This window comes from Passer domesticus, chromosome 11, assembly GCF_036417665.1.
Source record: "Passer domesticus isolate bPasDom1 chromosome 11, bPasDom1.hap1, whole genome shotgun sequence".
NCBI lineage: Eukaryota > Metazoa > Chordata > Aves > Passeriformes > Passeridae > Passer > Passer domesticus.
Window position 1 is genome coordinate 4,138,039 of NC_087484.1, and position 20,306 is coordinate 4,158,344.

The following is a 20,306-nucleotide window of genomic DNA, read 5'->3' on the forward strand; positions in this document are numbered from 1 at the left end:
CGCGCCCGCCCACTCGCGCGCGCTGGCCACGCCCCCTCCCCGGGGGCGGGGTCAGCGCGCTGCGGAGGCGCCGCTCATCGGCCGCCAGGCGGCGCCTCCCCACAGCGCAGACGGCCCGCCGCCATCTTGGGCGGCTGAGGCGGCAGCCCGTGCCTGAGGGCGGCTTCGAGTTAGACCGACTTTAGGGGCAATGTGTGTCCCCAAAATGTCCCCAAAGCCGTGTGTGACTGTACAGACAAAACTCCTTTGTGTGCCTCGTGTGCCCCCGCTCGGAGTAATCAGAAACGAGCGTTTTGAGACCATTATAATCGGCCTAAAGGGATGGAGATGGCCGAGTTCCTTACCAAAGGTTTCTGTGTGATGTTCTGTTAATGGTGGAATTATTAGTACTGGAATACTGTGGCCTCCCCCATGTGGCAGTCCCCACCGTATGAAACAAATGGATCTGTTGGAGCAGATCCAGGGGAGGACCATGAAGATGATCTTTTAAAGAAAGTCAGAATTGGGGTTCAGCCTGGAGAAGGTGCCAGGGATACCTTGTTGCAGTGTTTCCAGATATAAAGGAGGATTATGTGTAAGAGATCTTTTTACCAGGGCCCATAGTGACAGGACAAAAGCCAATGGTTTCAAACTGAAAAGAGGGAAGGTTTGGAAAAACCCTGCTCAGAAAAACTGTGGATGTCCTGTCCTTGGAAATGTTCCAGGCAGAGTGGAGGGGGTTTAGAGCAATCTGATCTAATGAAAGATGTCAGTACCCACGGTTTGGAATAGATGATCTTTAAAGAGATTTTCCAATCCAAAATATTCTAAACTATGACACAGCCCTCATCCTGTCCAACAACCATTCCCTGCGCTGCCTCAGGAGAGGTTTGTGGCCATGGAAGCTTGATCGGGGGGTCCTGAGGCCAAAGGACTGTTTTTACTAAATCCCTCCTAATCAGATGTCATAACACTTGGAGCTGTTTGAACAAATTCACCAGGAGCTTTTCTGTAGAGCTGCTGGCGGATGAGCCCTGGCTCTGTAGGGTGCCCTGCAGATCACCTACAAACACAACAAAAATGGGAAAATGCAGGGATTCAGTGGCAGCAGTGGCAGCCCTGCCTCAGCCATCACCACCACAGGCTGCTGTGTGCTGTCCTACATTTTTTGCCCTGAGACCCTGACTTTGTCATCTGTGCTCTAATGGGGTAGCTACACAAGTCACTTTTAACATCACATTTTTAAATGGTTCACCATGAGATGTTTTATTTGATCTGTGTTAATTTTTGTGATTTGTTTGCCTGTGGTCCCGCTCTTGGTTACACACTCCAAATTGTACAGCCAAGGAGTTAAGTTTGGGGCCACTTCATGAGACCTCAGCATCATCTCTCTGCTTTACTTGGGCTTTCCCTGGATGCTGCCTCACCCAGCCTGCTCTGGAGATGATACCCTTTATCCTGCCCGTTTTACTGCTGTCTGAGTTGATAAGCAGAATCTGGGGCATCCTGGTAAGTGCTGTAACATGTGCAGTGTGTGTTTGTCTACCTGCAAGTGTGTGACCGGTTGCACATGCTCTAGGGCTTTTTATCTTCTCAAAAAACACTTTGTGAGAAAACGACCAACTGTTCTTAACCCAAACTGCAGCAGCCTGGGGCTAAGCACTACTGATGACTTTCTCAAGTATCAGTTTATAAATTTGGCTGATTTTCCACAATTAACAGATTCATTTTGAATTACTTGAGAGATCTTCTGGGCTAAATCAAGTCTTTTTACTGAAGTGTGCTGTAGATGATATTTATTTTTTCAGACCCAAAACAAATATTCCAAGACAGCTTTTATTTGAGATTCAATAAAAAACATTGGAAATCCAATCCATCAGTTATTGCCTGCAGGCATCGTTCCTGTGTCTAGATCGACATTAATTTTCTAAAGTGCAGTTCTTGATAGTATTAATGTGATTATCCCACTTTTCTATACAAGAACAGCATTTTGATTCACAGCATATTTGTAAATGAAATACCACGGCCTTTCATATTTAAAGGTATTTTCTTTCCAGTGTTGCATGGCTGGATCACACACCTTTTCTCTCAAGCAGGCTCAGAATGTTATCAAGTTTTTCTTCTCCTGTCTGTGTCTTTAAGAAGTGAAAAGGGACTAGAAAACTAAAAAAAGTAAGATTTAAACTGAGTGAGTTGTGTCTGTTCTCAGTTGTGTCCTGAAGAAGTGTCTGATGCCCTGAAGCACCTCATCAAAGCCCAGCCTTGAGAAGACGCATTTCAGCCAGCGCTGGGGTAAACATCCCACCTGTTTCCAGAAACATCCCACCTGTTTCCAGAAATATCCCACCTGTTTCCAGCAACATCCCACCTGTTTGCAGCCAGCCCACGGAAGGCAGAGGTGCTGTTTACACCTCTGGGCCCTGGGGTCAGGGCACCCGGTTGGAAATACCAGGTCATGAGCGGAGTGGTGTAAACAGCCCTGTTCCAGCCTGAGCAGTGTCTCTGTTTCAGCTGCTGAGCTGACTTTCCTGGATCCCACCGTGTCCTGACTGCTGGGGTGAGGATTCACGCTGGCTTGTGGGCACAGCCTTGAGCAGGAGGATGTGAGAGGAGCTGTGGATCAGCGATCCCCCTCCACAGGGCAGTGCCACGCTCAGAAGCCCTCAGAGCTCCTAGGTGCAGTGTGTCTGTGTTGCAGGAGTGGGGCCAGGGACCCTCTGCAGTGACCTTGCCGTAGGCACCCACTCTGCTCCGGGCACTGCTTTAGTCCTGCCATTCACCATCTGCTTCCTGTGCCCAGCCCAGGTGGGAATTCCCAGGGAATCACCCTGGGCACACCCGGGGATCAGAGGCAAGCGGTGGCAGTGCGGTGACACTCTGAGCTAGCAGGAACCACAGTAATTGTAACTAGAAGGAAAGCACAAAGTAACTCCAGCTGTTCCCTCCTCCTGGGGCTGCCGCAGTGCTGGAGCAGTGATATTCCACCCGGAGGCCTGAAGTTTTCAGAGTCACAGAGCCGCTCTCTCTCCTGAACAGAGTGCAGGGAGGCAAAATGCAGGGCGATAACCAAGCCTTGGGTCTGCAGTTGTATCTACAGCCTGTAGAATTTAAGGACTGCTGATCTGCAGCCAGGATTTATTGCCCCAGTGCTCGGGAGGAGATTGCTTCCCTTTCAGCACAGCTACTCAGGCTGTGCCTCCGGGTGAAATTTGCCAGTGTTGCTTCAGGATTTAGTGAAACACTCGAGCACATCCAGTTATCTTAAATTTAATCTGATGCTTACACATTCTCCTGGATCCAGACCTGATATCCTACCTTGAAATTCCTCAGTTCCCATAGATTTCTGGTGAAAGATAAGAACATGAAACACCTCAGAAAATTCATCATACCTCAAAGACTTTGTCCCTGCATACCTAGTACTTGGGTTAGCATCATCACTATCAGCTGTTTGACTCGAGAGATAGAGGGTAGTGCTTCTCAGTGATGAAAAACAAGTTGAAGTGAGGCAGAAAAACCTGTGATAAATTAGTGTGGAGAGCGTTAATGGGGCCAAATGTCCTGAGTTTATTGAATTAGGGAAGTCAAACTAATTTTAAAATTAAGCCTAGAGAGTGGGAGACTAGATAGCGTTGGCACAACAGAAAAGTCCTAATGGCTGTTGTCTCAGCACATTAGGAAAACACTGTCAAAGCTCTTGCTGACAAGATGCTTTCTCAGGGATTATTAATTATATTGCATTATTAGCCAGGCATGGTATGAGAACATATTTAGCATGTTACTAAAATGCAACAACCATTTAGCTAATAAGTTTGACTTGGTCTTTTAAATTTTCTTAATGATTAGCAACTTAGTAAAACTGTAATTGTGAGAGATAAAAATGGTGATTCAACAAGCTGTGTCTCAAGAACAAGTTTTAACTGGAACTTGCATGTAGCAAGGACAGATAAAGTGTACAGTCCTAATTGTCAGCCTGATGGGACGAGACAAAAGTAAACATATAGTCAGATTTAACTAACTCTAATGACCCCGTCCTGTGCTGGCATATGGCTAAAGTGCTCTTGTGATAGTAAAGCCCAGCTTGATCCTTCACTGCAGCCGTGGGGAGGACAAAGGGCCAGCAATGCCTTACTCTGCTCATCCTGTCCCAGGCTGGAAGGAGAAAACTCCCTTACCTTCCACATGGCAGCTGCTTCAAGGAAACACAGCCTGACACTCCATTTTCCTTAGGTGCCTCTGAACCCTCAGGCAGCTCTTCTGGGAAGTTCAGTGTTGTAGCTGTGAGCTTTGTTAAACTGATTTATGTGCTGCACTACAGTAACTGGACCAGACTTTCTATTGTCATTCACCACGGGAAAACCAGGACTGGCTGCTCAATGTTGATCAATAAGGCCCCTCACTGCTGAGCTGCTGGCAGAGTCACTGATGCCTTCCCAGACAAAAGGACAAAACTTAGCAGAAGTTTAGGAAATAATTTCATACCCCCTGTATGATCAGAGGGAAACCAGCCAGACAGGACACTCAGAGCAGGAGCAAATCTGCTTTGAACTTCACTTCTTCCCAAATGCTCCTCCTGCCTCTCGTGCCTACAGAGGCCCCACCACCAGGTTTTAGGCACCAGCACCATGGAAAGGAGGTGCTTCACAGTGGGGTGAGGTGGGCAGTGTGGACAGCTGGGGCCAGACACTGGCACCCCTCCAGTCAGGGTTCATCCCGGCCCAAAGCCAGCTGTCACCAGCTCTAGGGCTGCCTCCAACCCCAAGTCTCACCTCTGGAGCACCTGTTTCAAAGGGATTTAGCTGAGGGCTTGCACAGCTTTTACCACCTGTGGAGCAAATGTGTCCTGCTGGGGAAATGGCTGCCATCTGGCACTGGATGTATGTCTGAGATGGTACAGAGGGGGAAAAACAGCAGCGCAAGCCATCACATGACATAGATGTTGTTCATCTTTTATCTAACAGACCTAGATAACAATGTACATTCAGATAATCCATTATAGTTAAGTTACAGTAAACAGAGCCAGTGGAGAGCTTCTGAGCCTGCCGTGGCTGTTGGTCTCGCCTGGGGAGATGGACACAGATGGACAGCTCCACACAGACCTGTGCCCCTGGCTCTGGTTCCAACAGCCCTGCACGCCCTGTGTCAGACCTGGGTCACCCACCACTGCAGCACATGACAGCACTGACCCAGTTCTCCTCTAGTTAAATCCCTGCAGTCACTCCAGCAAAGCCTTTGGTGCAATCTTACTGCTTCAGTGCACACACCAGGGACAGGCATTTCTGCCAGTGGACCTTGTGGCTGCACTTGTCATCACTTGGAAGTGACCAGAGTGTGCTGTAGGGTCTTGATACCAAGACAGTAAAGTCTACAAAGGAAAAAAAGTTCAGGCACATGGAAAGGAGCGTGAACCTCTCGTAAAACCAAACCCATAGCAGCAGCATGATCCTCCTCAGCCCATCTATTTTGCGCTTTTCATTATGCTCAATTATCTGTTACATTTTGGCCACTGCTTCACCCGCAGCCCTGGTGAGCACACAGTGACCAAGCAATGCTGGTGTTTCATCTCTAAATAAATAACAGGTTTCTACCCTGAAAAAATTGCTAAAAAGTAACCTGGTATCACAACAAGGAACATGCAAGTCTTAAAAGTCAAGCAGAGAGCAGGCTTTTACAATGGTTACAAATATGCCCCCAAAAAAGGAAGAAAAATCCTTGGAGTTTGATTCTGCCACATAAAAATGTCTCATAAAAAAGCAAAAGGAGCACAAACAAGGCTATGGAAACAGCATGACCTCCTGCTTGCACACTATCTTGGCTGAAGCACATCCAGCCAGCAAAATGCTAAGTGATGCAAAATGGAGGTTAGGTAAGTGGCACTTTCCAGTTAACCTTCCAATACCCATTTCTTCTTTGGGTCATCAGTAATTGTTGCTCTATGAGCACCCTGAGCCTTTGGCTGGACCTGGAGCCTGTGGGTCTGGAGCACTGTATGAAAGGAAGGGAAGGAGGTGCCCTGGCAATGGTCACACCATGGAAGGGGTGACAGCAGGACTCGAATCTCCTCACATGGAGGCCAAGAGTGCCCAGGTTTTTTGTGTGGTTAGTGTTGTGCTATGCCTTGTGCTGCAGCAGTGAGAAGGAGGAGAGGAGAGGCTTCCTGGGGGGAAAGAGAGAGCTAAATATTCTGGCTGAAATGTAGGAAAAATACCCATCAGCCCAGCCACAGTTTCTAAGATTCTCCAAAAAAATATTGCAACTGAGAAATCCATATGAGATCAGACAGCATTTCCATAATGCAGAGATAGCAAAGCAAGGGAAGTACATCCCAACCAGCTCAGGTGGGATCCACCATCTTCCTCTGCAGAAGCAAGAGTAAGGGGGTGTTTGCTCCACCTGTTTCCTTAGCACCTCGGTGAGCAGTGCTGTGTGCTGGTGGCTCAGGTCACTCAGCAGAATGAAGCAGAGAGATGGGGATAAAAAAGTGAAAACATGAGGCTGCAGCATCAGCCAGCCCCTCTTTCCTTCATTTCAGCTAAGAGACGGCCCTGCTCAATGCTGTCTGGTAAGATCACTGTCCCACTGGGCTCTTCCAGAAGGGCATTGAGATGGACATGTACTGTACTCCTCCTGTCCTTTCCCTAGCTCTACCTGCAGCCCAGTTGTCCCAAGTGTCTCAGAGTAAAATGCCAGGTTAGCACCTGTGGCTGGGAGGTGTGAACTGCAGCAGCCAGAAGGAATCCGATGGATGGGTTCGCCTGGTCTGCCAGCTGCAAGGTTGTTGTGAAACGAGACTTTTGCCCAGCGTTCTTCCCATGGTGCCTGAAGGAGGTGCATGCCCAGTCGTGCATGCCCAGTCCCTCCTTTCTGGGTGCATGGGATGTCTATGCCTCCTCGCTGCGTCGCAGGTCCTGCAGCTCAGTCATGGCTTTGGCCGAGAGCTTCTTGCGGCGGAACACAGCTGCAATCTCCTCAAAGGACTTTCCTTTCGTCTCCGGCACTTTGAAGTGCGCAAACAGCAAGAAGATGAGGAGCAGACCCGCGAAGATTGCAAACACGTATGGTCCACACAGATCCTGCAGTGGGAAAGTGAGAACGGGGAGACCACCATCAGCACCACAGGGATGGCTTCCCCTTCCTACCCTGGCTAGCTGGGGATCCCAGCCAGGCCAGGGGATGGAAATCTGGGAGGCACATTCACACGGGATCGTGCCAGTCATTTATTTGTATGATTTAAGAGATTTCTTACCGCTATGTACTGGAAACACATGCCCACGATGAAGTTGCAGGCCCAGTTGCAGAAGCCGGCGACGGCGATGGCGGCAGGGCGCGGGCCCTGGCTGAACAGCTCGGCCACGATGAACCAGGGGATGGGCCCGGGCCCCACCTCGAAGAAGATGACGAAGAGGAAGATTGCGACCATGCTGACGTAGCTCATCCAGGCAAACTGGCTCTGCAAGAGGTTGGTGTTATAGTCCCAAAGTAACTCTTATTAATTAACACTAATTACTTTATTTAGGCTTCTTTTTCAGAAATTTCTTTCTATTCAGACAAAGGGAGACAGGACATGAATAATTAAGGTTTTAAACTCTTGTGCCAGGTGCTGGCTGGGCATGTGGTGCCAGCATTGCTGCCTGGAGGAGTTCACAGTCATCAGCTCAGCTGTTACTTTGAGCCCTCTCCTTGCCTGCAGCTCAGCAAAATGAGGCAGAATGGCACCCTTTAATAACCAGGGTGTTCAGCAAAGGAGGCCACCTCTTATTTGCGTTTTCATCTTGACAGGGGCTTGCAGCAATGGTTTGGACTGACTTTGATGGGATCTTCTTTTCAAACCAAGGGGAAAAAATGGAGAGAAATCCTTACCAGGAGCACAAGCCCAACTGTCATGGCCACGGCGCTGACTAACATGCCCATCAAACCTGCCAGGAACAGGGACCGCCTGCCCGCCTTCTCCACCAGCAAGACCTGTAGAAACACAAGCAGGAGCTCAGTGTGCAGCACCACCACTCTCAGGATCAGGTCCATTAGCAATAACCAGCCTGTTACCACTGTCACACTTTTGCTCTTTTGTTCTTTTGCTCTTTTAACTCTAGTGGTATAGATTTATTTGCTGGTTTCCAAGTGTCAGAAACTCTGCTGGCAGCTGCTGGGGAGCCTGACTGAGCAGTGACCCTGCCAAGGGCAAGGCAAAGGCACACACACTCACAGCCCATGCATTTCCAAGCTCTCAGGACTTCCCACTGCTCCTACACGTGAATTGCTGACTGTGGACTTTTTCTCTCTCCCTTTTCTTTTTTTCTTCCAGGAACTAAAAACTTACTAGGTCTGCATTAGTTTGAAATCAGGCTTCAAAATGTAGCACAATTCAGGTCACGTCACGGGCCATTGCACCTTGCCTGTCCTAAGGCAGGGATAGTTGTGTAGCAGGTGCAGTCAGGATTTTTCCTCCAATCACTCCCAGACTCCTTTTGCTTTGCTGGTAGTCACAAAGCTTATTTGCTCCTTCTCAGCTCCTCTTGGTGGACTCCAGCCATGTCACCCAGTTTTTGACGGATACCTAAGTCTGTACCAGACACCTCACGCAACAGGGAGCTGTAGTTCCCTCCAGAGGACAGTGCAGCTGTCCTGGCATAACCACACATCAGCCTCTGAGGCTGCCTGCTCCTTCCCCTCTGCTTGAAAGGACACCTCTGGCCAGCAGCTCCACCTTTGCTGCCATTACAGCCATGATTTACACTTCCCAGAGTCTCTTTTGCTAGAGGCAGTTCATGTGCTCACACGTGAAGCTGCAGAGGATGAGTCTCTGCTCCCTTCTCCCTTTTCAAGGTCCACCCAGCTGTCAGCACTTCTGCCTTTTGATCAGGGTCTGTCATTTATTGACAAAAGCAGGTAATTTTTAAGTGCTCGTGGAAAAAAGAAGCAAAGAGCAAATGCCCAAGGCTGCAAGTACTACAGCCATGGGGATCAAACTGCAGGACACCCTCCATGCTGAAGAAAGGTTTCTTCCAGCTGCATACCTCTGTGCCTCATTTCACGCACATAACATCACATTTTCTCCTCATGGGGCCTACAATGGACTTTCCCTAAGGCAGGTACACTCCAAGATATCCTCTCTCACGCATACTGGGGTTTGAATGGTTTGGGTTGGAAGGGACCTTAAAGATCATCCAATTTCAACCCCCTGTCATAGGCAGGGACACCTTCCACAAGACCAAGCCTTGTCTTGGACAGTTCAGGGATGGGGCATCCACAACCTCTCTAGGAAACCTGTGCCAGTGGCTCACCACCCACACAGACAAGAATTTCTTTCTAATATCTAATCAAATCCTCCTCTCTGTCAGTTTAAAATTGTCTCCTTGTACTAAATCTCTTGGAGCTGTGTATTTCTGCCTTGCAGCCAATCCTGCATCATGTTGGTGAAAGTTCTTTACTCCCTAAATCTCTAAAGAGATATGAGGGAAATAAGCCTGGCATTTCCTGGTCTTATATTAATAGCCATGTTATAAAACTAATTGCCGGCTGATAGGAACTGTGTTAATCCTCTCAAGAGAGAGACAAATGAAGAGAAGGTCTGTGGAAACAGAACCATCCTTTTATTGCTGCAGAGCCCTGCACAGATAGGATGAGGATAGGTGCTGGATTACTTTTATTACTGTGGAATAGCCTTTGGATAGCACTCGTGCAGGTGCTATGTACATACAGAAAAGAAAGATAACAGGTAAGAGCAGACTGGGAGCTGGTGACTTCCCCGTCAGGGTCCCCATCCCCTGCCTGCTCTCTGGGGAAATAAGACCTGCAGAATTGCATGGGCAACTTTTATTCTGGGGGGAAATGCAGAGTTTTCAGAGCTGCCCTGAACACAGTGGTGCAGTTTCCACTCACGAGGCATTTAAGCAGTGCTGATCGATAGCCACATGTCAAGGCTTGCATTTTCAAATTCAACTTTCCCAGGGAATGATATTTCCCTGTAAGCCATTCAGGGTCAGTCCTGCAACACTGCAAATCCCAGCTCCAGGATAAAATCATGTTTCAAAACTGCGTTGTACCTTATGTGTCTTTGTAGTCCAGGGGGCAGAAGTATTTACTTACAGAGATAACAGTGAAGACCGTGTTCACCACTCCAACACCGATGGTTGCATAAACTGGTTGGTCAACCCCAGCTCTCTCGAAAATGTTTGTGGAGTAGTAAAAGATCTATCAAAATACATCAGGATGAAGGATTAGGCAACAGGGCTGTTGAAACTTTTTGTTTTCATGAGGGAAGAGCATGCACTTGCTTGGCTGAGATGTGGCGTAATTTAATTATGATTAATTTTTCAACTTTTAATGGCTTGTTATAATAATTAAAGCTGAAAATTTCATAGGAGCCTGAGGGAGTTAAAAATCCTGTTGAAATTCCCCTCTTGAGCTACTGCATTTGCACATTAAATCTGTTTTCTTCTATGTAGTCTATGTTTAATCTGAAATCCAGATCACCAGCACTGAGCACTCAAGATAAATATCTTAGTATGAAACAAATATCTTAATTTTAAAATATTCTCATTGCAATGATTCCCATTTTTTTCTTCTCCCCAAGAATAAGGTTATTCATTCTGGTGAAAGTTAAGGGCAGGAGGTAAAGGGTGGCTGGTGGATGGGATGGGCATGGCCTGGAGCCTGGTAGGCTGGGCATCCCTGTGTGCTCCTTAATGTTTCTGGGTGTCAAATCGATTTCTGGTATTCCAGGAGGTGATGCAAAAGTTGTTTAGCTAAAAACAGCTAGAAAATAGATTCTGAGGTAAGCATGATGTCATGAAAGACAGCAAACTGCTGACAAACTTGGGTAGGTGAGGATCATGGGGGAGGGCTCAGCGTGGGCCTGCTGTGCCAGCTGGTTTTGTGCTGGACTCCCTCCCACCCTTCTCCCCTCCTCCCTCCCACAGCCAGCTTGGCAGGGACCCAGGAGCCCACTACAGCCATGGGAAAGCCTTCTTCCATCCCTGCATGGCTTGGATGGAGCCAGAATTGCCTTTTCATGCTCAGCATGAACCTCTTGAGAGACAAACATTTTGGGGAGACTCACCGCATTGATTCCTGAGAACTGCTGGGATATTTGCACCATCAGTGCCACAATGACAGCCTGCCTGTACTTGGAAGAGGTGAAAAGCTGTCTTATGGAGACTTTCTTTTCACTAGCAGCTTCTTGCTTTTCCTTTTCCATCTCTTCAATCTCTTTCATTGGATCACAGTTTCCTCTGAGCCTTTTCAAATCTTAGGGAAAAAAAAAGATTGACATTTTATTTTCAGTGGTAGATAAGTTGTATACATAAGGACAAAATCTCTTTAGGCAAAATTCAAGGTAAGCCAAGGATCCAGGGTGCATCTGCTTAGTCAGGGGCAGCAGCACAACAGCTCTGCAACAGCCCTGAGATCACTCTTGAGCCTCATCCCTCAGCAGTGCTACTCAGTCTCATGCAAATATCTCAATAGTTTTTGATCTAGAGCTAGTTTGTAACTCAGCAGCTCAGAGCATTAGATGGAACAACCACAGTCACATCTGAGTCTTCAGCCAGGCTTTTCCTTCTTTGTTTTGTACTATGTAAAGCATAAAACCAACTCTAGACAAGCCCAGAATGTCTTTCTTACTTTTTTTAGCTTCCTCCACCTTCCCCAGTTTGATGTAAAGATATCGAGGGCTCTCAGGGCACAGTAAGAGCAGGAAGAACTGCAGCAGGGCAGCCACGCCAGACAGGCCAAGCAGCAGGGGCCACATCTCGTCATTGCCCAGAAGAAAGTCTAGTCCAAGGATCTGAAATAATTGAAGCATACTTGAATGGATCGTTTTGCAACCTAAGAAGAGAAAGCAATTGACCACTATGGTCTTTTGAAGTGACAAGCTGGGGGAAAACTAGAAGCAAATACCAACTCTTTTTCTGGATGTGTTTGTTTTCTGTACATTTATGTGCCCAGCTGTTGTGTAGCTGGGACTTGTGCCATGGTGGGCAATGCTGATGGGGCTTTGGGCTCCCTACTTCCCTGATGAAGCCATTTTTGAGAACCTGATTTTCAGGAGTCTAATGCTCAGGATCCTGACACTGATGAGATGCTGAAAAAAATTTTTCAGGGAGAGGAGAAATTGTTTGCCAGAAGTATTTTTTATTTCTTGAGAAGTTGTCTTTATTAAGACACATCTTACTGAAAGCAGGGGTTTAACCCCATTAAAGCAGATTGTTTTGCACACTCCTTCAGTTTTGGGGTGGAACGGTAAACAATAATCCAGTACATCACTGTGGTCTTCCTATTCTCTGAAACGCCCTCTCTGGATGTGTGTGTTTTCCTGCTTACCTGGCTGAAGAGGATGCCTGTGACGATTGCGAGCTGGTGCAGCGTCCCCAGCGCTCCTCGCAGGGCCGTGGGAGAGACCTCGCTGACATACATGGGCACGAGTCCCGAGGAGAGCCCTGCAGCGAGCACACGGGGGTGTCACCCCTCCCAGACACAGCTCAGCAACCAGCAGAAGGCACTTCCCAAACAGGAAAGGAGGATGGAGCCTGTGTGCTGCACCCCACACCCCACCGAGCCCCTCACGCCTGGCTGGGAGCCACCTGCACCTTGGAAAGGTGCTGGGATGCCCCTGCATTCAGAGCCCCAACCTGGGAAGCCTTTTTACTTGAACACACACATCTGAGCACAGAGCAGGGATTATCTGCTGAAGTTATCACAGGGTGAAGAGCCTTCTTAAAACGTGCCTTGAAATCTCAGAGTGGAGTATTGTATTTGAATACCAGTAACAGAATAAAGAGCTGTGATTTCCAATGTAATTCCCAATTATTTGCTGGCTATATCCTCTTTGTGCACAGTGGTCCCATGCTCTCTGTCTAGGGAAGATGTTAAGCAGCCTGGATAGTGATGTGCTCTTGCAGCAGCCACCAGCAAGACTCATCCTTGAGATTCAGAGGGACCTGCTCCTTTCAGTATGCGTAAAATAAAGATTTGATAGAGCCAACCCAAACACTTCTGGGAAAGATCCTGGATCACGAAGGGCAGACATAGGGAGAACAGGGAAATTCCCACCTGTGAAACCCCTTCTGAACTAAAAAAGGATTAAAAAATATGGGAAACTGAACTGCAGCCCTGGACACGCTACCAGGGAGCTGCTTTCAGTGGCTGACCAGCCTGGACTCACCGCAGTACAGCCCCGTGACCGCTCTCCCGGAGATGATGAGGATGTGGGATGGCCCAAATTTCGCCAGCCCCATGAGGAGGTTCCCAGCAATGGAGAGGACGTTCACCACCAGCATGGCTTTCACTCTGCAAGGCAGCAGCAGCACAGCTCCTCTGGCACCTCTCTCAGCCAAAGCAGCCATTGCAACACACAAGAGGAACTGAGAAGTCACTTAATCAGTACTACAGGGGAAAAACAATGATAGCAAGCACTGCAAAATACAGGGACCAGGGTACAATCAGAGTAGTTAAAATGATATTATAAATGATACTTTACATCCTGTGCAAATACCATGCAGATATCCTCCTCTTCCTTTTGCCAGGGAAAGAAAAGGGGGAATTCAGAACTTAATCAAGGCTGCTCTTTAGCTGCTCTCTGAAACGCTCAAGTTGCAATAAAATGTCTGATTTGTAACTGAGGGTTTTAAAAAGCCCAGCCTGGTTGAAACAGTATTTTGGAAATTGGGAGGGTTATTTTTCCTTTTTTTCCTAAATTGCTGAAAATAACACAAATGGTATTTCCACAGGGAGGAAATAGTTCTATGGGAAAAAATCAATCAGAAGGGTTTGGGCTGTGGCACAGAGTCAGAGCACACACGAGCCTCTCACCTCCCGAGCCGGTCGCCGATCCAGCCCACGGTGAAGGAGGAGACCATGCCTCCAACAGCAAACACCGACACGGACAGGGACCAGTACATGGTGAGGATGTGTGGGGAGGCAGCGAGCTCCTCGCTGCCGTCAGTCGGAGCTGGGAGTGTGCCCTCTGTGCCAGCCTGGAGGAACGTGCCATCCTCCCCGGAGGCATTGGTGGAGTATCTGTCTGGGGACACAATGCCCAGCACGCGCCCGTAGTGCGCTTCTATCACCTGTGACAGGCAAAGAAGGGAAACACCTCAGCTGGGATCTATAACCACCCCAACCCCCGTTTTGGATTTTATTCTGCCTCAGAAAAAGATTTGCATTGCAGGCTCTGCAGGGGTAAAATCTTGGGTCCCCCAGCTCCACAACACCCAGACCTCAGCGGGGAAGGGCCACAAGGGCAGGCACAAAGCATTCCCCCTCCCGGGGCTGGGCTGAGCATGGTGTTTGGATTTGGCACTGGATTTGGTGGAGGGGTACAATCCCTTGGCTCAGGCACAGGGACTGTGTTGCAGTGGGAACAGCTCCATTGTGAGCAGAATCCCTCTCCTTTCCCTGGGGAAGTGCCAGTGGAGGGTCCTGGCTGTGTTCTCAGCCCACTGCCCTGTCATGGGGGCTTTGTTCTGTGGGAGAAACTGCCTGGGAAGGGACAGAGTCTTCCTGAGGGCTTCTGCAAGGGACAAACTGGCCCTGGCTGCCCTGAGGCCGTAGTTCCTTTGCCATGCACAGCTTGAGGGGCTCAACTTACCTTCTGGGGGGCATTAATGACCCCCAGGCTGTAGCCATACTGGAAGAAGCCCAAAACCGCAGTGAAGACGGAGAGGACCAGTGTTCCTGTGAGGTGCTGGGGCAGGAAGCAAAGAACAGCCTCATCATACTGTCCTAGCAGTGCCAAAACTGGGGGAGGGCTGCATCCCATCCTGTCCCAGGGGACCCTGCTGCCCAGCTGGCTGGAACAGTGGCATCCAGGGGTGCTGCTGCAGCAGCACAGGTGGTTGGCTTGCTCCAAAGGAGAAGGAAAGGCTATGGGGACAGGCAAGATCCGGCCCCCAGGGCAGAGTGGTGTTGCCCCACAATGACAGTCCAGCTCTCCCTGCTGTACTGCCTGTCCTGGCCCTGGAGCTCGTGGGAGCCAAAGCTCTGCCCAGTACAGAGGTGCAAGAAGCAGCAGCAGCAGCAATTGCTCCCCATCCCCATCCCTGGAGTACAACAGCTGGGAAAAAACCACTGACAGGGTTTTCCAGCAGTGCTGTTTAAAGCATTTCTTCTTCCCATCACAGTTAAAGTTATCCAGTGAGCCAACAGACCTCTTAAAATAAAAAATAGCCCCTTGGCCCTTTTCCCTTTTGCCATCAGTGCCCAGTTAATTAGTGGAGGGGATTTTTTTTGTTAGTTTTGGTTTTGGCAAGGGATTGCTCAGTGCTGGGGTCCTGCAGAAATTTTAGTAATTCCACTGGAAAGTCTAGTGCAAGAATCCTGGCGAGCCATGATTACCTTCTCTGTCTGCATTTTCCTTCTCTCATCCACCCTGCTGCTCCTCCGCTCTCCGTCTGGGAACAGTCACTGTCCTGGGCTGCAGAGCAAGGTGAAGGCTTGGGCAGGGAAGGAAGGACAGCAGAGCTGGGATGGAGGCAGGAAAACGGGCTGGTGCTTGGAGAGATGGGACTATATCAACTCTGGAGTTAATGAGAAACCCAAGTCTTCCACGCGTTATTTGGCCACCGCTCAGCTCAAAGCAGCCACCACCAATCCCCGTGTTTGGGACACACACGAAACAATGAGAGACCTGCAAAGACATGGAGTGGATCTGGAAAATTCAAATGATCCAGCCACAGGGCTGGTTTGGGGCTGTCCCTCAGCTGAACAGTTGGGAATGTGACGTGCCAGGGGCTTGAGCCTGTTTTGAGATGCTCAACACCTACCTCGGCTTCTGTGCTGGGTTTGCATGTCACATCACAATCCTCTTGCTGAATCAGGGAGAAGAAACCTCTCCAGCACATTTTCTAGTAGCAAAGCAGCTAGAAAATGACTAAGAGTTTTATTTAAATAGCATTTAGCACCTGCTTTAAAATATATTCATGTGTATATATCACATACAGAGCCACATATAAACACAGATGTATACAGGTCTCTCTGTGTATCCATACACAGACACCTGCATACACAGAGCCCCCTCAGCAGGCAGCTCTAATGCCAGTACACACCTATCAGAGGAGATAGCTGTGTGTATGGACATAGAACACAACAAAATTACCCAGAATAGTACATTAAAAGAGGCTTTCATTAAAAATCCTACAGTGGTGTGAACACTGAGCCTTTCAGCACCACCAGCTGATGGCTGTGCTGTCAAATATTGTGGATTCTGGGTAATACTGCCAATGCTGCCAAGTGCTACTGATTCTGCCAAATATTTTTGCGTTAGCTCACTCGGCTTTCACGAACTTTGCACATCTGCACAAGCTGGTCTGAGCTGGTCTTGCTCGGGATTTGCTGTCCTTGACATGGTCAGAGAGAGGAGCTGCAGGGCCGGGGTGGGGGGGACAGTGGCATCCTTAGCGGCAGCAGACCGTGCCAAAGTCTGAGTCAGCCGGGAAGGTGATTAATGCTGATTAAAGTCATTATCTTCCAGATCAGCCCCTGATGGGTTCAGCAGCCAAGCTACAGCACTCATTGGATGATGCTCTCAGTCAGCCAGGCTTCACATGAGCACAAAATGTACTTTCTACAGAGGAAGAGCAAGAGAAAAAACAACAAAGATGAGTGTAAGACCACTAATCTTTGCACTGGTCTCCAGAAAGGTAAAACTTTAACTGGGAGAGGAAAGTTCATTACATTAAGCAGGCTTTGATTCCCGCCACAGCACCTGCATTCCCCTCTAGGGCTGGTGTAGCTGTGACAGGAAGGGCCCCAAGGCTGAGCTTTTTAGTTTTCCCCAATATTTGTCCTTCCTGCTGAGATCTTTGCCAATGGTGTTTGTTTGCTCGCCGTGTGTGGATACCCAGGCATTTACAAGCAGTTTCTTTGCATTGCAGTTAAATACCTTCACAATGGGACTGTCAGGATTTGACAATTACCAGGCTGCTAAGGCTTGAATCAGACAACAAATGGGGGCCCTCACCCAAGACCAAACCTTCAGGCAGTGTGAAAACTTTGCCAGGACAGATGTTCCCCTCCAGGATTCCCATGTACCCCTCAGGGATCCCCATCCTGTTGCAGGTGCCTGGCACAAAGAGCTTTCCCTCCCTTTTCTTCCCAGACTACTGGAACTGGAGGGATCAAAGGCCACCAAACCAGGAGCAGGGTGGCCTTCCCATGTCCTGCCCACTGCTGCTCAGAGCAGAGCCCTCCCGGAATCCGGCTGCCTGGGGATAGGGTGTGGAGCAGCTGGACAGTGCTGGAGGCACGGATGAACATCACTCACCTCCGCAGGAGCAGCCCTTCCACTTCCATGGAAACTGTGGATGCCAAAGGCTGGAAGCCCCACAGCCACACATATCCCCTGGCCAGGTCTGCTGGCAAAAGGCATGGAGTTATCCCAGGATTTTTCCACCTCTCCCTGGCCCCTCTTACCCTCCCTGCCAGGCAAGATGCTGCAACCCAGTGCCAGGGCTGCTTCACCTCTGCCTTTGAGCCCCTGGCTGGTGTCAGCTGGGCAGTGACACTCTCCTCCACAGCTTGGCCCCAGGCAATTTAGTATTTAACATATTGAACTCTCAGTGGCACTAACAGACTGTGATTCTCTGAACAGGGGGCTGGATGTGGATGTGGTGACTAGCAGAGGCCAGCTTTAGGCTGGTCCCAAGGCTCATGGATGGCAAAGGTTGATGTGTAAATCTTCCTCTCACTGCAATCACTTTCCAAAGGGGATGATTGTTGGCTTGGTGGAGAGAAGCAGAGTGTTCCTACAGGATAAAGAACCAGGCCTGGCTCCACCAGGATGAATGACCTACCATAAAACCTCTTGCACATCTGACAGCCAGTTGTGATCCCAGTCCAGAGGGTGCAGAGTGGTACAGCACAGGAACACTGACCCATCCCATGGCTGGAGAGCCTGGCCAGGCAGTGTTTATGTGATTGGCAAACAACAGGGTCTGCATTATTGCTAATGCTTTATTTAAATAATAAAGTGCAAGGACTGTGCATAATGTTAGACAGAATTGCCACGCTTATTGCCTACTCTGTGTTGTGTGTAGTGTAATTGGTGGTGTTGATAATCTGTGTGTGATAAAAGCAAGGGGCTTAAGTTTATGGTGGGGCTCTGCTTTTGAACAGCTGAACATGCTTGTCACCTCAGTGGAAGGAATTCAAAGATTCCAGAGGGGCTGTGAGGCTATACCCAGGTGACAGGGCAATTTGCACATCCATTTTACTGCTCTGGGTCATTCAGAGACAGCTTTGATGTTAAAAAAAAAGGAAGAAGTATGCCATAAACCAAAACAAAACAAAGGAAAAAAGGTAGATCTGGTCTGCAAGACACTGTCTATCAAAGAGCAGGCTGATGCAGCACATCAGTGGCTGGCATGAAACCAAAATTATGTTCTTTCATTTCTCTTCTCTAAGCACATCAGCTGGGGCAGGCAGCAGTGCTGAGGCCACATGTGAGACAGCAGCTGAGGCTGATAAAACACATTTAGGAGAGAGAATTCGGTGCATTTACAGCACTGCTGTAAAGATACCAGAGGTTAATGAGCCCCTTCCCACCCCCCAGCTCTGGGTGGTGCAGCATCTCCCAGAAGAGAAAAACTGGGAAGCAAACCCTGCAAACCTCCCGGCTGCAGGTCCCAACTGCAGCACAGGGCAGGACACGGATGCTGCAGGGCAGCAGAGGCTGTGACAGGTGTCCTGTGCCAGGAAATGCATCCTGACTGCTAAGGAATCTCTGCTGGATCTCCTCAGAGCCGTGCCAGGTGGTGGCTAAGCCCAGACATAGGCAGGGTGTGACACGGAGCTCCACCCCACCCCTCTGGGAGCAGGCAGGTTCAGTCTCTGCTGGCCTGCACGATGCTCCTGCTGGCCCCAGTCACAGAGCATCAAACTGTAGGAGCAGGAAAAGACCTTAAGTGGGCTCACATGGAGACAATGAACTGCAGCTTGACTTCAACCATTTCCAGCAACCACTGCAGCTCTGGGTTGGGGCCAGTGTCACCTTGAGCATCCCTGCTCTGTCCCAAAATACATAGTGTCAACCCCCAAACCAAAGGCAATTTGGTAATGATTCTGAAACAGGTTTGAAAAGATTCAGTTCCCACAAGTAGCTGCTACAGCCTTACCTCTGAGCATCCTTCACCTGGCATGGAACCCAGCATCTCCCCAGCGTGGTGCAGCCAACCATGGCCCTTGCATGATGGCCTCATGCCAGCTCTCAGGGCTTTTCTTCCATTTGCCATGACTCATCCCTGAAGTTATACAATTTCATAGCACTGTACAGCTGAACAAATTTCCTTTCCTGGGCAAAAAGTCCCAGAAGCAGCATTTTAAAATGAGCTGCAGGTTTTATTTCTTTAAATGCTACTAATAAGTAGTTTCTGAGGGCATTAATCAACCATAAGCACATTTTACTTGCAGCAAAATAAAAGCAAATCAAAGTTAGTAACATTTGGAGGGGAAATGTCTTTATAATAACCATGGGTCGATTTTGTAGAAGAGGAGTTTTCAGGTGGTGATGGTCCATCAAGACATTCTTAGGCCACTGCTCACTGCTGAGCATGTCCCACCTCCCTGCACTCATCCTGTTCCAAAACCACCTTCCCAAGAGTCTTCAGAAAAAGAGCACAGTGACTGGGAGCCCTGAAAATCCCCTTTACCATGTCCAACACCCCAGGTTTTATTTACCCAAACATAAAAGGCATGGCTTAATGGTGAAGTTTTGTGTTTTATTGTGGTTGGCACCAGAAAAGCATTTGCTCTGTGTTATCTCCATACACACATGCCATAGACAAGACTGTGGTAATATTGGCTTCTCTGATTTTTGTTTCAAATTATTCTGAGATTTAAAAAAATACATTCACAAACCACCTGAGTCGTTTAAACTCAATGACTGCCTGCTATTTCATCACTGTATGCAAAAACCCATAATAACAAAAATCATCCAAAGCTGTGCATTTGTCACTTGAAGTAGAACAAAAAACACCCCAAAACAGTTATCAGTTTGCAACACAATAAAAGCTCTGGGCTTTATTTGATTTTTATTTTAACCACAATGAAAATACAAAGAGCTGGTGGCAATCAGTGTTTGTGATGGGATTTGAATACCAGTATCTGATCCTGTGGCCATCCCTACACTCTCCAGGCTGCACCAGCCCAACAGGAGGGTGTCTGGTGCTTGAAGAAGACACCACAAAGCACATCCCACCTGTTGTTGCCTGAACTCCACATCCTGGGAGTCCCACTGCTGGCAATCCCTGCGGTACCAAACCCTGCCCACAGAATGCTTCAGGTGAGGGTGGCCCAGCCCATCCCATCCCCGTCACCCCACATCACCTCTTACCCTT

General features: G+C 48.7%; 1 protein-coding gene and 1 long non-coding RNA gene across 2 annotated transcripts; one reads left to right on the plus strand and one right to left on the minus strand.

Annotated features, from left to right (window-relative positions):
* The first annotated feature begins 122 nt into the window (after positions 1–122).
* LOC135278638 (uncharacterized) lies at positions 123–19,817 on the plus strand. Its single transcript, XR_010346088.1, has 3 exons — positions 123–1,488; positions 13,704–13,875; positions 16,445–19,817. It is a non-coding gene; the product is annotated as an uncharacterized LOC135278638 (long non-coding RNA).
* Positions 6,856–15,479, minus strand: SLC2A2 (solute carrier family 2 member 2). The gene is made up of 11 exons (XM_064385241.1): positions 15,310–15,479; positions 14,564–14,659; positions 13,786–14,042; positions 13,139–13,263; positions 12,298–12,413; positions 11,599–11,761; positions 11,036–11,223; positions 10,063–10,167; positions 7,837–7,938; positions 7,223–7,426; positions 6,856–7,049 (listed from the first exon to the last, which is right to left on the minus strand). Exons 1-11 carry the CDS (start codon positions 15,322–15,324, stop codon positions 6,858–6,860), a joined length of 1,563 nt encoding a protein of 520 aa, XP_064241311.1. The 5' UTR covers positions 15,325–15,479; the 3' UTR covers positions 6,856–6,857.
* Positions 19,818–20,306: the final 489 nt, after the last annotated feature.

Coding starts and splice junctions, on each gene's coding strand:
- SLC2A2 (XM_064385241.1), bottom strand. Junction 14,043..14,563: donor TCATTAATGCCCCCCAGAAG/GTAAGTTGAGCC, acceptor TGCCTGTCACAG/GTGATAGAAGCGCACTACGG. Junction 11,762..12,297: donor CAGGCATCCTCTTCAGCCAG/GTAAGCAGGAAA, acceptor CAATTATTTCAG/ATCCTTGGACTAGACTTTCT.